General features: G+C 41.2%; 2 protein-coding genes across 3 annotated transcripts; both read right to left on the bottom strand.

Moving 5' to 3' along the window:
- Positions 1-3,366: 3,366 nt before the first annotated feature.
- LOC134870590 (keratin, type I cytoskeletal 18-like) lies at positions 3,367-6,496 on the bottom strand. The gene is made up of 7 exons (XM_063892827.1): positions 5,979-6,496; positions 5,237-5,319; positions 4,998-5,154; positions 4,676-4,840; positions 4,461-4,586; positions 4,088-4,311; positions 3,367-3,549 (listed from the first exon to the last, which is right to left on the bottom strand). Exons 1-7 carry the CDS (start codon positions 6,396-6,398, stop codon positions 3,423-3,425), a joined length of 1,302 nt encoding a protein of 433 aa, XP_063748897.1. The 5' UTR covers positions 6,399-6,496; the 3' UTR covers positions 3,367-3,422.
- Positions 6,497-7,835: 1,339 nt separating this feature from the next.
- Positions 7,836-13,017, bottom strand: krt18a.1 (keratin 18a, tandem duplicate 1). 2 transcript variants are annotated; one of them, XM_063892813.1, is made up of 7 exons: positions 12,469-13,017; positions 10,722-10,804; positions 10,219-10,375; positions 9,364-9,528; positions 8,980-9,105; positions 8,505-8,787; positions 7,836-8,413 (listed from the first exon to the last, which is right to left on the bottom strand). In XM_063892813.1, the coding sequence occupies exons 1-6, from the start codon at positions 12,913-12,915 to the stop codon at positions 8,554-8,556; spliced, it is 1,212 nt and encodes a 403-aa protein (XP_063748883.1). In that variant the 5' UTR covers positions 12,916-13,017; the 3' UTR covers positions 7,836-8,413; positions 8,505-8,553. The 2 variants fall into 2 exon arrangements, with proteins under 2 accessions (XP_063748883.1, XP_063748875.1); XM_063892805.1 differs by having other exon boundaries at positions 8,567-8,787.
- Positions 13,018-13,960: the final 943 nt, after the last annotated feature.

Below are 13,960 nucleotides of genomic sequence, written 5' to 3'. Positions count from 1 at the left end.
TCAACTCTTATTAGCCCATCGAATGAATTATCAGTTGTTATCACCACCATTATCATCGTTTAACAGCCCCCACCCATTACAAACTGCACCTACCCACGTTGTGAAATTTCAAGATAGGTTTAAAGTTGGTTAATTACTTAGATTCTGTTTATTATCATTTCATATTCTGGGTTACAATAAAAACGTTACAAAACTTAATTATGTGACTGAAAGAAGCCCTATTATACATGTTCGGGTTTTCCCTTTTAGTGCATGTTAACGGTCTGCAAAGGCTAAAATCTTGAAGTTCATGCAAGAGGGAGTTTCTATTTAACACACTGCCCCCTGCCTGAAGCAGCTCCATTGGACTCCTTTATTTGTTTACCTTCGTAACATGATGACATCACTATGTAACAATCGTGCTCCAACTCATTGTAGATGATAGGCTAATTGGCTGGACATCTCTAAGTGGTTGACAAATCACAACAAAACTGGTCTGCTAACCAATCAGAGCAGACTTGGCTCTGGTTTCAAATTCATTTTAAAGGCCTGATTACACCAGCACTAAGACTCAAACGTAATTTGCAGTTTGCAAAATAAATCTGCCAATAGTTTTGTTGAGTTTGACACTAGTGAACTTAGGCATGCAAATGTGCTAATAAGTTTGCTCAACAATGCTTAATGACCACTCAGCTGGAGTCCACAATTGAGGAAGTGCTGGTGTCTTATTTTCTGGGTTGAACAATCCAGTTTTACTTAGGTTGCTTATTCTTCTGGAAAAACGTATTCATGCTTTTATCTTCAGTAGACTTGACTACTGTAATGGTGTCTTTACAGGTCTCGCTCAGAAATCCATTAGAAAGCTGATGCTTATTCAGAACGCTGCTGCTCGAGTCCTCACTAACACCAAGAGAGTGGATCACTCCAGTTCTGAAGTCTTTACACTAAGAGAGTGGATCACATCACTCCAGTTCTGAAGTCTTTACACTGGCTTCCTGTCTGTCAAAGAATAGATTTCAAAGTTCTGCTGCTGGTTTATAAAGCGTTGAATGGTTTAGTCCCAAAATACATTTCTGATCTCCTGCTACATTATGAACCATCTAGAACTCTCTGGTCTTCTGGAACGGGTCAGCTGTCCCCAGAGTCAGAACTATATGTTTATTTCATTATCTTTGCTCTTAAAGGACTTTTTTAAAATGCCATTTTACAATGTGTTTCTGCTGCACCATTTCTTAATGCTCTTAATGTCTTTTATTTTTGTAAAGCACTTTGAATTGCGTTGTGTTGAAAGGTGCTATATAAATATACATACTTGCCTTGCCTTTGAGGATTTAGGGCTTAGCAGAGTGAATCGTCAGAGGACCTCCTCTCTTTATGAAGAGATAAATGTATTGTATAGTCAGCTCTCAGGCATTATGCAAGCAGCAGAGACATGCACTTGGGTTCCCCCCCATTTATCTTCTATGTCCGTGAGTTCTGCAATCCCTTTTGTTTTCCGGCTCTTTTTTTGGATTTCCCTGTTTCTCTGCTCTGTCTGCCCAGCTTCTGTCAGTAAGGCCATAATATAAAGCATCTGGGTTCAGGAGGTGGCAGAATGCAGCTGCAACAAAGACTTAGTGTTAGGGAGGACAGCTTTAGGACTTCAACCAAAACAACAGCTAGTGAGACTGGCACGAGGAGCCGCTAACAGCCGACACACTGTCAACCACACTTTTCACAATAACAGCCATAGGGCATATGAAATTGCACTGGAAAGTGGCACAAATTTGGAAACTGTTACTTGTTATCAGATACAGTTAGGAAACCGGGCTTGATTTAAATCTGGCAGAATAACTATTGTTGCTGTCTGTGGAAATATGCAACTGAATATTTAAAAAGAAATGCCATTGTTATGATGGATAGTTGATTGATAAAGGTTAAGTTGTTTGGTTGTTGGTTAAGTAAAATTGTCCTTAACTGTTCAAAAAAGTTCCGGCTAATTACCAAAATCTGTGTCCCCCCACATTACTATTAACAACACATAAACAGTCTGTTAACATAATGTCATGCAGTGATTCAACTCAGACCAAAAAGAGGTCAGTTTCTATCACAGAGCACACAGGAGAAAGACTAATGTGAATTTAAATAAACAGAAAGCAGAAACCCAGGATTGCTTTGACATGGCATGGGAACAGGGTTTTTCTGCCTATTACAAGACAGGGCTAAAGAAATGCAGGTCAGAATGGGAATTTCTCAGAGGCTGAAAGAATTTCCCGCAAACACAGCAGAGTGGGGTGTGTCGTGGGGGAGGCCAGACAGGAGGCCAGACAGCTAACAGTCTCTATGTGCAAAACAGGGAAGTTGACTGTTTTGTACAGTCTTTTATATTTCTGTGTTTTATGAGCAGATTCTAAAAAGTTTGTGTCTGAATTGATATCCCAAAGTGTATAAACAACAACAAGAGACGTTTCACAGGTTACAAAAAGAAATGATGATTATTGTGTAAATAATGGTCCAATTCAGAGTTCAATAGTGATAATATAGCAGTGTATGCTTCAGTTTAGGGCGTGGAAGTCTCCAAATTTACAAGACGCTAACCCTGTACCGCTCTTTTTTTTAAAGAATGTCTTCCTTAGCCCAAACTAGCATCCAAATTAATATCACAGTTAACCTAATTTTCGACCTAGCTAGTTAACTAATAACCTTGCTAGGGTCTACACTATCTTCCATCTGGTCCCATACCAGGACCCCAAAAATGTAGATGGTCACTGCCAAAATGGCAAACTTTTGCCACAAAACAACTGCTGAATTCACTGTCACAACAACAACACCAACAACACCAACACCAACACCAACACCAACACCAACACCACCACCATCACCACCAACAACAACAACAACAACAGCAGTTTAAGTATTGAACAGAGCTGGGCCAGCTGTTGCCACATGTTTTCAGTTTGTATTTTAAGCTAATCTAAGCTAATGGGGCATTTTAGCTTCATATTCATTATACACACATGATATTCGCTTAACAAACTCACCTTTCTATTGAAAAACGAAGAAATTTAGCATATTTCCCAAAAATATTTATGTGAAATAAAATACATATGTCTAAGCCTGCGAGCTAGTTAAGGCAGTCAACTCGAGCACCAATGATACATTTGCACATAATGGCACTTGCCACTCTTGCAACCAACCAAACATAGTCTCCTAAATCTGGCGCTCTATTTAAGCTGTCAGATCTGACTACCTCTGCCTGGCTAGTGCTGCTGCTGCTACCGCTGCTTCCACAATGCTAATACTAATAAACATATTACTGAAACACTTGAGCTGTCTGACTGAACGGTGATTGTAATGATTGTTTAGTTCTTTTCCACAAAGCTAGAAAAACATTCACAAGCATAATGGTACACTTTTTTTTCATCATTTTTTATTGGTACAAAAGGTTTCCCAGACCCCAGTTTTTAATTTACAGCTTTTTCACTGGATTGGACATCCTTGCTTTCGGACACCACTTTGCCATCCACCAAAGTCTGAGTGACCGTCACTACTTTGGTCTGGACCATCCTCGGGTCAACTGCATCGACCAGACTAGAAAAGGGAACAAATTAGTCCAATCTGGAGTTGTTATTAACTACCAATCAGGTCCTAGTAGCTATTATTTAACATTGCATTGTTTATTTTGTAATTTTTAGTGCTGCATTCTTCTAGTTATGGATTTGTTTCAATATAAATCATTTATTTGTTCCTTTGAACACATTGAGCTGCACAATTGTATGAAGGGCTATATATATATATATATATATATATATATATATATAAAGATGAGTATACATTGGAATTCAGATATCAGATCAGATATGTTATTCTCTTGAAGTTATCTGGTTTTACATGCTGTCATTGGGCAGTAAAAGGAAGGATGGGAGTGTTGTATGCTACCTATGGACAGCTTTTACTTTCCATATCAAAGTCACTTCATGTTTGCATGAAGCTAATTTGAATCAAATTTGCAAAACTATCCACGACATGAACAAACCTCTGATATTGGCCATGTTTGCTTGTTCAAACCATTGCTGAAAGCCTTTTTACAGTTTAACCCAAACTTTCTGCTTCCTCTTTTCATACTCACTCGAGGTCTGCCTCGCCGTCCAGCAGCCTTCTGTATTCAGCGATTTCGGCCTCCAGTTTAACCTTGATGTTGAGAAGGTGCTCATACTCTCTTGTGCTATGCTGGATGTCGGTGCGGATATGAGTGAGCTCCTCCTGCAGCCTCACAATGATCACGTTGTACTTCTCCATCTCCATGTTGTATCGCATTTCGATGTCCTGCAGCGTGGCCTCCAGGGAAGCTTTCTGTGAATGAATGGTTGATCATGTTTTTGATTGATGCAATAGAGAACACATTTCCTAGCGTTATGCTAAGAATTGGATAAAGAGATTGATACCAGATGTTTCTATGATAATTATGCACTAATTATGTAAACAAGCTCAGATGATCCTACCAGACTAAGTTGAGACTGCAGTTCAATCTCTAGTCCCTGATACCTTCTCCTTATTTCTGAAATCACAGTTGTGGCTTCCTTGAGAGCAGTTGAGCTCTCAGTTACTTGGACCTGCACCTCGGTGATCTGGAAACACAATAAAAATGCATGTCATACCAAAAGTACCGCTTGACAACTCAAAACATATTTGACAAATATCGTGAATTACTAAGAACCTGAGATTCATGCCAGGTTTTGAGCTCCTCCTGGTTCTTCCGTGCTATCTTCTCATAGCTGGCTCTCATTTCCTCCATGATCTTAGCCAGGTCCTGTCCCTTAGGAGCGTCAACATCCACACGGACCCCAACCTGGCTGATCTGGGCACGCAACTCGGTAACATCCTGTGGAGGGGGAAAAAGTCAGGGAGTGATTTCCTCAACAAGGTCAGTGGGGTTATCCTGCTGAGAGGCTGATGCGAAAAACGGTTTGTCATAATGGCGAATTAAAAAATATTTGCATATGTATTTTTCCATGTATTTTTTCATCAGTGTCCCTCACCAACTCATGGGCCTTCCTCAGGTTGATCAACTCTTCCTTCAGAGACTCGATTTCACCCTCCAAGTTGAGACGCATTACGTTGGTATCATCAAGAAGCTTCCTCAGTCTGGCCACATCGGCCTCGACTGCCTGACGCAGGGACATTTCATACTCCATCCTAACCAAAAATACTTTATATCAGATATGTTGACTCTTGATAGAATGTCTGTTTCATTTTCTCAACAAAGCCGAAGACTCACTTGACTCTGAAGTCATCTGATGCAAGTCTGGCGTTGTCAAGATGGATATTAAGATGTGAGTTTCCACGGATCATGTCAAATATCTGCAATACAGGAAGTTGTTCAGGTTGTGAAATGCAAACATACCGCATATACTCATTGACCCTTTGTGTTTTCCTTTTTTCCACAGTCAGTTTGTTAGAGTTCAAACTATAATTCTCAGTTTGATGTACTATGCAGATAAAAGAACTGCCTTGATATGTCATGAAACAACAAACCAAGTTATTTCTCATAGCTCCACATAAAGGTGGAGATAAGACTGAGCCTGTGAGTCATTTTGAGACATCCATTAACTCTTTGAAGAGGTGGTATAATAATAATAAAAGGCTTGACTTTTGCCCCAACATTATGTGAACTTGTGCAAGGGTATTGGAAGGAAAGAGTATTGGACAGAGGATTGAAATCTTAGTCAAAAGGATGTGTATTTTGTGTACAGGATGTGTATTTTGTGTACAGGATGTGTATTTTGTAAGTGGTGTAATTCTTTTATGTTTTGTATCTTGGGTAATATCAAGCTGTCTTTGGCTCTTTTTGCTGTAACAATTGCAAATTTCCCCTTAAACCATAACACCTCAACAACTCAACACCTCAGATAACCCAGATTTATCATTAGCTTGATATTAAGAAGAGTCACATTTTGTATTCCATGAAGTACATTAAATAGGACACATCAATTATAACTAACATAGAGTGATTGACTTACCTTAGCCCTCAGCTCAGTGATGATGGCGTTGTACTTGCTGAAGTCCTTCCCCTCCATAGGTCCTTTCTTCTCGATGGTCTCTCTGATCTTGATCTCGAGGATGCTGTTGGCCTTCTCCAGATTCCTCACTGTCTCCAGGTAGGAAGCCAGGCGGTCATTCAGGTGCTGCATGGTTGCCTTCTCATTCGTGATAGTCTGGGTTCCAGAACTCGACCCAGAAGACCCAGAATGGTAGTCATACCCACCCCCGAAGCCGCTGCCAACCCGTGTGCCGTAGGCTGTGGAGATCTTGATCCCATGGCCGCCTGCTCCTCCACTGACACTGTGGGCATAAGACCTGTCCATCTGAACAGGTCTGGGAAACTGTGTCAATTGACCTCCAAGAACTTGAGAACTCTGGCGTCTAAAAAGGGGCTCCATTGCTAGACGAAGTGAGTTTATCAGTTAGAAAAAGAAGCTGTGGTGCGTCCTGGCACAGAGGGGTCCGGCAGCTGAGAGTGAAGGACGGAGGCGAGCCACCAGGTCTTATATATCTGTCTGCAAGGCAATATTTCTTCCTGCCACTCCTCTCCTATCTATATTACATTTTACCTTTAGTCTTTTTTCCTAGACTTTGACCAAAAACACCCAATGTGAACACATCACGCTGACATGATTGTGTCTAGTCAACGTATCTATGGTAACTGTGATATCAACAACAGCTTAAAACATAAAGCTGGCCATGTTCATTATCTCTCTAGAGTTAATCCAGCAGGGAAATTGTCTGTATCACTTATAAAGTTATAACGTTTGTGCCCTTACTTGACAGAGGAAACTGTGTCCAAGGTCTGAATTGAACCAGGGTAGTTAGGGTTATTTGTATGTTGTGTAATGTTGTGTCTTCAAAGCCAGTTTGGAGTCTCACTTGTTGTCTGGATACTATTTAAAACACATTAGAGGCCATTGTATCTGTGCTGTCAGTATGCAATTTACGAGTGCATTTGCTGGGGACTGCTTTTGATTGCAGATTAATTCCAATTTTGTAAATGTTGTACGCATTTACTCAAAATGTCAATATTACTCATGATTAAGTAAAGTTTACCCAAAACTACAGTTTGCAGGATTTGTTTTATTTAGGATGTATGTCTTGCAGTCAACAAGCTTGGACAATGGTAGACATGTGAGGAACTATTCAGTTCATGGAATTTGTTGACATGACAGAGACATGTACTAAGACACCAGCCTTAGTGTGCAGGCCAAAAAAGACACAGTGAAACGGGATTGAGTTTAAGTATCAGAGGTAATAAATAAAGCCTATCTTGCGCTAAACATTGAGCGGCACTTTATAATCGTACAACTGTGTTTTACAACTATCACAACCATATTTATTTTATCCTTTATCTCAATGATCGCATAGTTACCTTGTTCAGGCTATATTATGTCTACAAGGAATTTGCCCTTGAACATGATTGTTTGGTCTACACACCCAGTCTACCGACTTGTTTGAACTGAATTAGGGATCAATGTTTTTGTACAACTAAATGGTAAGGTACCCTATAAGGTTTTTGGCTCTGTTCAGTGATTTTAAAGCTAGCAGTTCATCTATAAATTGGAGAGGACGAAGACTGCCAGCTAACGTTACAAACTAATAAAGAATTAATGCTCTTATGGTGAACATACATTAACTGTGGGCGCAGATTAGGTCATACGTGTAGGTGGTGCTATGTGTTTATGGTTTATACACCAACCAAGAGCAAAGAGGTTAAAAATTCATTTTGATATTGGGAGTAAACGAGGAATTTGTCTTTCTTTATATATTATTGTCTGACAATCCTGACATATTATTTTTTTTCTTCACAAAACAACATGATCACACCATTAACTTTTCTCCAAAGGACTTTATTGAGCATCGCAGCATAACAGACAGACAAAACTGGACAGGAAGAAAACCAAAGATGACGACATATAAAAAATGTTTTACATTTATTTGGACTTTTTAATTAATCGGAAATATTCAATGTCTTTAATTGGTTTGTTTTTGAAAAAAAGTTGTAATTTCTCCAATTGTGAACTTTTTAAACTTTGCAGGCCAATAAACAACGCATAAATAAATCATGATGAAATAAATAATAGATGATGTGGTTTCCCTCCAATCCAGTTTTTATTTCATCAGCCTGTGCAACAGCTCTGTAACCAGAAAGTCAACAAAAATGGCAGCGTCTAACTGACCTTAACGGTTAGTGCTGTTAGATGAAAGCAGATCAAATTTAGCCAATCATAGGTTAGTGTTTTGATGCAGGGTTAGTGATTGTTGGGAGTGTCATGTGGTTGCTTCTGGTATTCAAAGGGTCTTGGTGTCTGTGCTGGAGGAAACCACCTTCCCATCCACCAGGGTCTGTGTGACGGTCATGACTTTGGTCTTCACTGTTTTCTGGTCTTCCAAAGCATCCTGGAGCCTAAACGGACATATTACGAACAAATTAATCATCAATAGAATTTTAAATTGATACATTTTAAGTATGAACATTGCCTCTCCAGGTTGCTTACATATAAACGTGTTAAACAGGTTTCTCTTGGTTTTGTCTACATAGAATCATTAAACTACGCACATGAAGTCTTCCCCGTCCAGCAGGCGTCTGTATGTAGCGATCTCAGCCTCCAGCTTCATCTTCATGTTGAGCAGGGCCTCGTAGTCCTGCGTCTGCTGCTGGATGTTGTTACGCAGCTGTGTGAGCTCGGCTTCCAGACTCAGGATGATGGTGTTGAGAGCCTCAATCTCCATGTTGTAACGCATCTCTGTGTCCCTCAGCGTGCCCTCCAGAGACCCTTTCTGTGATGGGAAAGCAAAGAACGGGTTAAATATCTTACAGTCAAGCCAACTCCCTAACGACAGCTTCATAGCGAGGGGTCACCGGAGTGTAAAGCTTGTGTCAACAAGAGAGACTTGAAGTGAGAGTGCTGAGTTAGCCATTGCACCATGTGTTGGGGTCAATGAAGTGTGTGCTGACTGTGTGCTTCTCACCAGGCTCCTCTGGGACTCCAGCTCGATCTCCAGAGTTTGCAACTGTCGACGCAGGTCATTCACCTCTGTCTGGGCTCCCTTCAGGGCTTCTGTGTTCTGGACGACCTGGCTCTGCACTTCTGTTATCTGGAATAAATGTTGATATGATATATGTCAATTCATGCCCAATTTTCATTTTATATCGTGGAAGGGTGTATCATGGGCCATTGAACTTTAGAGCTGATCCAAATCAAAGGGCGGATATTTGCATTGTGTTTCACTTTTGTGACATTGTAATTGGATACACTCCCAACTCGGGTAATGGGACCATCTCAAGGGCCTTTGAATGCACCTTGGCCCCTGGCAGAGGTATAAACTCTTTTTAGTTCCTTGTTAATGGTTTACCTGAGATTCGTGCCATGTTTTGAGTTCTTCCTGGTTTTTCTTTGCCATGTTCTCGTACTTGGCTCTTATTTCTGCCATGAGCTGAGCCAGATCCTGTCCTTTGGGAGCGTCAACGTCCACGTGGACTCCTGATTGAGCAATCTGGTTACGGAGCTCCATAACTTCCTGAAAAGATGCAAAAGGACAGAGGAGTTAATAGACACAATCACAAATCTTGTGCACTTTAAAACAGTTCAAGTGGGTAGAGTACAGCTTAGATCCTATGGATTCTACTACTACAGACTTTTTTCGTTTAGCTGTGACCTAGCGTTGACTCTGAGCCTCTTCCAACAGTAATTACATTATGGTCAGGTAAAAATACAGGGGGTGCATCTGAATGTCTCTTTGAGGCCATAAAGACTTAATTTCTTCAGTAAACAAATGGTTGCTTTGTGGCTTATCCATTTAAAGGATAGTCATTTGAATTCTTTGGTTGTTTTTTTTTACATTGCAAAATATGGATGGGAACCGTTTTTAACGATGAGGCTTCCCACTGAATTTTTGGAAGCTTGTATTAAAGAATGCCCTGCAGCCTCCCTGGATATGCTGGTTGCAGTAGTTGCTTGGTCTGTCACATGCATACAGTGCCTAACAGGTGGTGATGATGTTGAAGGGGATTATGGAAAGATAAGTAAATATTGATTCAGGTCTTTTAAAGGTTGTGGATGTTTGCTGTGACGGTCCAGAGGTCCCTTCTTTGTTGGCCGTTCATTACACCTTGTTGAAAGCAGCACTTAAATGTCAACACCAAAGCAGCATGGATACAACCTTTGACTATTCGTTGGTTAAGGTTAGGTTTAGGGCTACCATACTCACATTTTCATGGTTCTTCTTGAGGTGGATGAGCTCCTCCTTCAGGGATTCAATCTCGCTCTCAAGGTTCATGCGACTCATGTTTGTGTCGTCAATGAGCTTTCTCAGACCAATGATGTCGGCCTCCACAGACTGGCGGATGGCCAGCTCAGACTCGTACCTACACAGGGCAGGGTAATGTTAACTTCGAAGTAGTTACAAACTGAATTACTCAATGAATTAGGTTGCTGAATGGGCCTACCACTCTGTCACTGACTATTTTATTCAAGGTATCTTTCCTTTCCATTTACTTGGTCAATATCTGTTCAGCTTGCAATATTCTATAATATATTCTCCAGCTGTGTTTGCTTATGACACAACTGAAACATCTCCCCCGGCTATGATGCAAAGGAGAAGATGTGTGACTACAAAACAGATCACGTATTTAGCCCACAACTCATTCAGCTGTAAAGCAGGGTGTGCCCACAGCTGTCTGGGTAAGGGTGTCCTCTCTCAGTGGGACTTACTTCACTCTGAAGTCATCGGCCGCCAGGCGAGCGTTGTCAATGTTGAGAACCAGACGGGCATTGTCAGTGGTGGCATCAAACACCTGAGGCAAAAGGAAGAGGGGATTTAGATTGCGATCTAAAGATAGGCCAACAAAGACACTAGAGGGCAGACGAAAAGGTCCAACTACTCCTCTTATGAGATTTCACTACTTTAACATGTAAAAGTGACACTTGACAAAAAAAAACAGGTCTGAATTCTAAAATGATTTTTATGTCAGGGAAAAAGTGTCAATGTCTATGTGTAAATAGGATCAGTGCCAGAGGGCCGATTCAGATAAACCAGATGGTTGCAGTATTTGCTTTATGGGTCACACTCTGGTAGATAAGGGCAGGGAAGGGTAGCAAAGTCTACTAGCCAATCAATGGCTGCCAGGCAGCAACCGTCCTCTCCGAGCAGGAACAGGATCCATCCAGTCAGAAGGGCTGAGACAGGTGATTTGCATGAGGTAGATGGTGGTGGTGGTGGTTGTGTGTGTGTGCGTGCGTGTGTGTGTTTGCATGGATAATTGACTGTGCACACTTTACCAGACTGGGCTGTTTTAACATTGATGTGAGAGTCTGCGTTTTCTCAGATGGGGGCTGAGGGCTCTTTTGATGTGATTTTTGCATCACATCAAAAGAAATGTGCCTTTAATTGCCCCCGGGCTGTTTGTAGGAACCAAGGCCCTCAGCTGTTAGTAGAGTAAACAGTTGAGAATGAAAAAACGTTGGGAAGTGATTGCCAAACTCCTTCTTTTTTTTAACTTCCATTTGTTTGTGTCACCAAATTTTGCTGATGTCTATAGTGTTCTCTGTTCAGCCCACAAGGAAAACATGTAAAAAACAGTCCTCTCCTCTGTGTGGGCATGTATACTTTCCCAAACAGAGGACATACACAAATAATATTTTCTAATGTTAAACTGCTACAGTTAGACACAAAGTATTTTGATGGTTATACAGTTGCTCCATTGGGCCAACATGGAATATTCCATTTGAAAAAGGGAAACTCTAACCTTGAATGAAATTTGGAAATCAGTGGGGGAAAAACTTTGAATGAATAATACAATCTTTACTTTGAGTTCTTTAGCCGGATGTGTTTGGATTGGGCATTTCAGGTAAGTGTGGAATGATTTTCCTTATCAGATTAATTACATATAAAATGCAGAACGTAAAGAACTCCACCTTGAAAGATCCTATTCCCAAGTGACTTTCCTTATCCTTATCAGCTTTTTTTCTGTGTATACACAGTAGTAATGACTGTACTACTTCTACAGTCCCATCGTCTAATAAATGACACACCGTTTTTGTTACACCAAGAGGAAAAAGGTAGTTAGAGTCATGACGTATGGGCCTGTATGTTGGCCCTTTATGGTATGTAAAGTCCCTGGACTCTCTTGTTTTTCTCTGCTTTCCTGTCTGACCCCTAATGCTCCAACATTCCTCCACCATACTGTTTCCGGTCCAGCCCTGCGCCCCCAGAGCAGCAGTGGGCACTAATCCAGCAGTAACCATAATGGGTTTCTATTTAAGGTCAGAGGGCGCCACATTGATTGCTTAAAACACATATGAAGTGCAAATACCTTCAAGATGTATTGTACCCTACACATCCTTTTTTCAATCATACATCACATCATGTCATCAACTTAAATTCATTTCCTCTTTCCATTCAACTCCCTCTCTTATACTTTAGTTCACCGCTTAATAAATGAACACATGCCCTCCTTACCTTCTTCCTGAGGTCATCAAGGATAGCCTGGTACTTGCTGTAGTCTCTGAAGTCGGGTCCGCTCTTCTCCAGTGCCTCCTTGATCTTAATCTCTAGCTGGTGGTTGGCCTGCTCCAGGCTCCTCACTGTCTCCAGGTAGTTGGCCAGACGGTCGTTCAGGTTCTGCATGGCAAACTTCTCATTGCCCATGACGTGGCCGCTGTTCCCGCTCACCTGCATGCTGCTGGAGAAGCCCCCAGCTCCTGAACCCACTCCCATCCCGGCTCCCATCCCTGATCCCAACCGAGAGCTGCTGCTGGAGGAGATGCTGATGCGGCCCCCTCCGGCCCCACCATGGATAGAGGAGGCCCTGTAAACAGGAGCAGAGGTACGGTTCATTGACATGGCAGGAGGCTTGCCGCTGGTTGAGGAGCGCACAGAGTATGTAGTCTGTCTGGAGGATTGCATGGTTGCTGGAGGAGTGTGAGACTCAGTGTGAGAGACTGTGAGTACGAGAGAGCGGCACAGGCTGAGGAGGCAGAAATGTGAGCTCACAGACACAAGGCAGTAGGAGAGGAAACTCTGCTTAACTATATAGACCTTGTGGGCCCTCAGGTCCGCCCCTCAAAACACGCCCCCTCACCCTGAGTCACCTCCCTCTTTTCCACTGTCCTAAACCGCAGACTGCTCACAGCATGTCTTTGTCCTCTACAACCTTCCTTAGCTTGAAAGAAATTGAAAAAAATGGTCAACACATTTCTTGTTAGACATGAATAATACTAATTATTGCTCTCTTTTTGGGTCCAATATATCATTTTCTCTTTGTTTATTTCAATTCCCTATGTGTAGTAATAGTTTTTTGTACAATTGAGATCTAAGACACTTAAGCCTATATTCTATGAGCCACATACATTTACTGGTGGTAAATAGATCAAATAATGGTACATTCTAGTCACTTATTCTGTTTGATAAAAAAAGATTAAATGACAGCAGATGGATTACCTGGGTATAAACTCTGTAGGGTCGTTACAACATCAGATTTTCAATACACGATTAGGTTGGTTAAAAAAAAAAATCACAAATTGATCATATCTCAATATCTATATAGAATTTAAAAAACGAAAGGTTATGAGCGATTATACTTTTAATATGTTGGTTATCGACAAAGATCGACAACACCTTGTGAAACTTTATATTAAAATATTGGGTTCTTCTAATTGTCTGGATTTAGATTCGGAAACTATACAGCAAGTGTTATGCAGGGTATCCAACAAATCATTAACGTTTAAGAAAATGAAGCTGCACGAACAAATATTTCACATTTTGCCATCCACTCATTAAAACAGGTTATTGGCTTCGCGTCACATTCCCCACCCTGAAAACAGCGAGGTATCATCACCTTAACGGGAATGTCTCGGCATCTGTTACAGTCAGTTAACACTAATGATTTCATCAGTTGAGTCAGTGTCGACGGGTAGGTCACACCTGGAGAAGCAACAGGTCTCATTCAACT

This window comes from Eleginops maclovinus, chromosome 1, assembly GCF_036324505.1.
Source record: "Eleginops maclovinus isolate JMC-PN-2008 ecotype Puerto Natales chromosome 1, JC_Emac_rtc_rv5, whole genome shotgun sequence".
In the NCBI taxonomy this organism is placed as follows: Eukaryota; Metazoa; Chordata; class Actinopteri; order Perciformes; family Eleginopidae; genus Eleginops; species Eleginops maclovinus.
The sequence above is the reverse complement of the archived record's forward strand: the minus strand, read 5'-3'. Positions and strand labels throughout refer to the sequence as shown.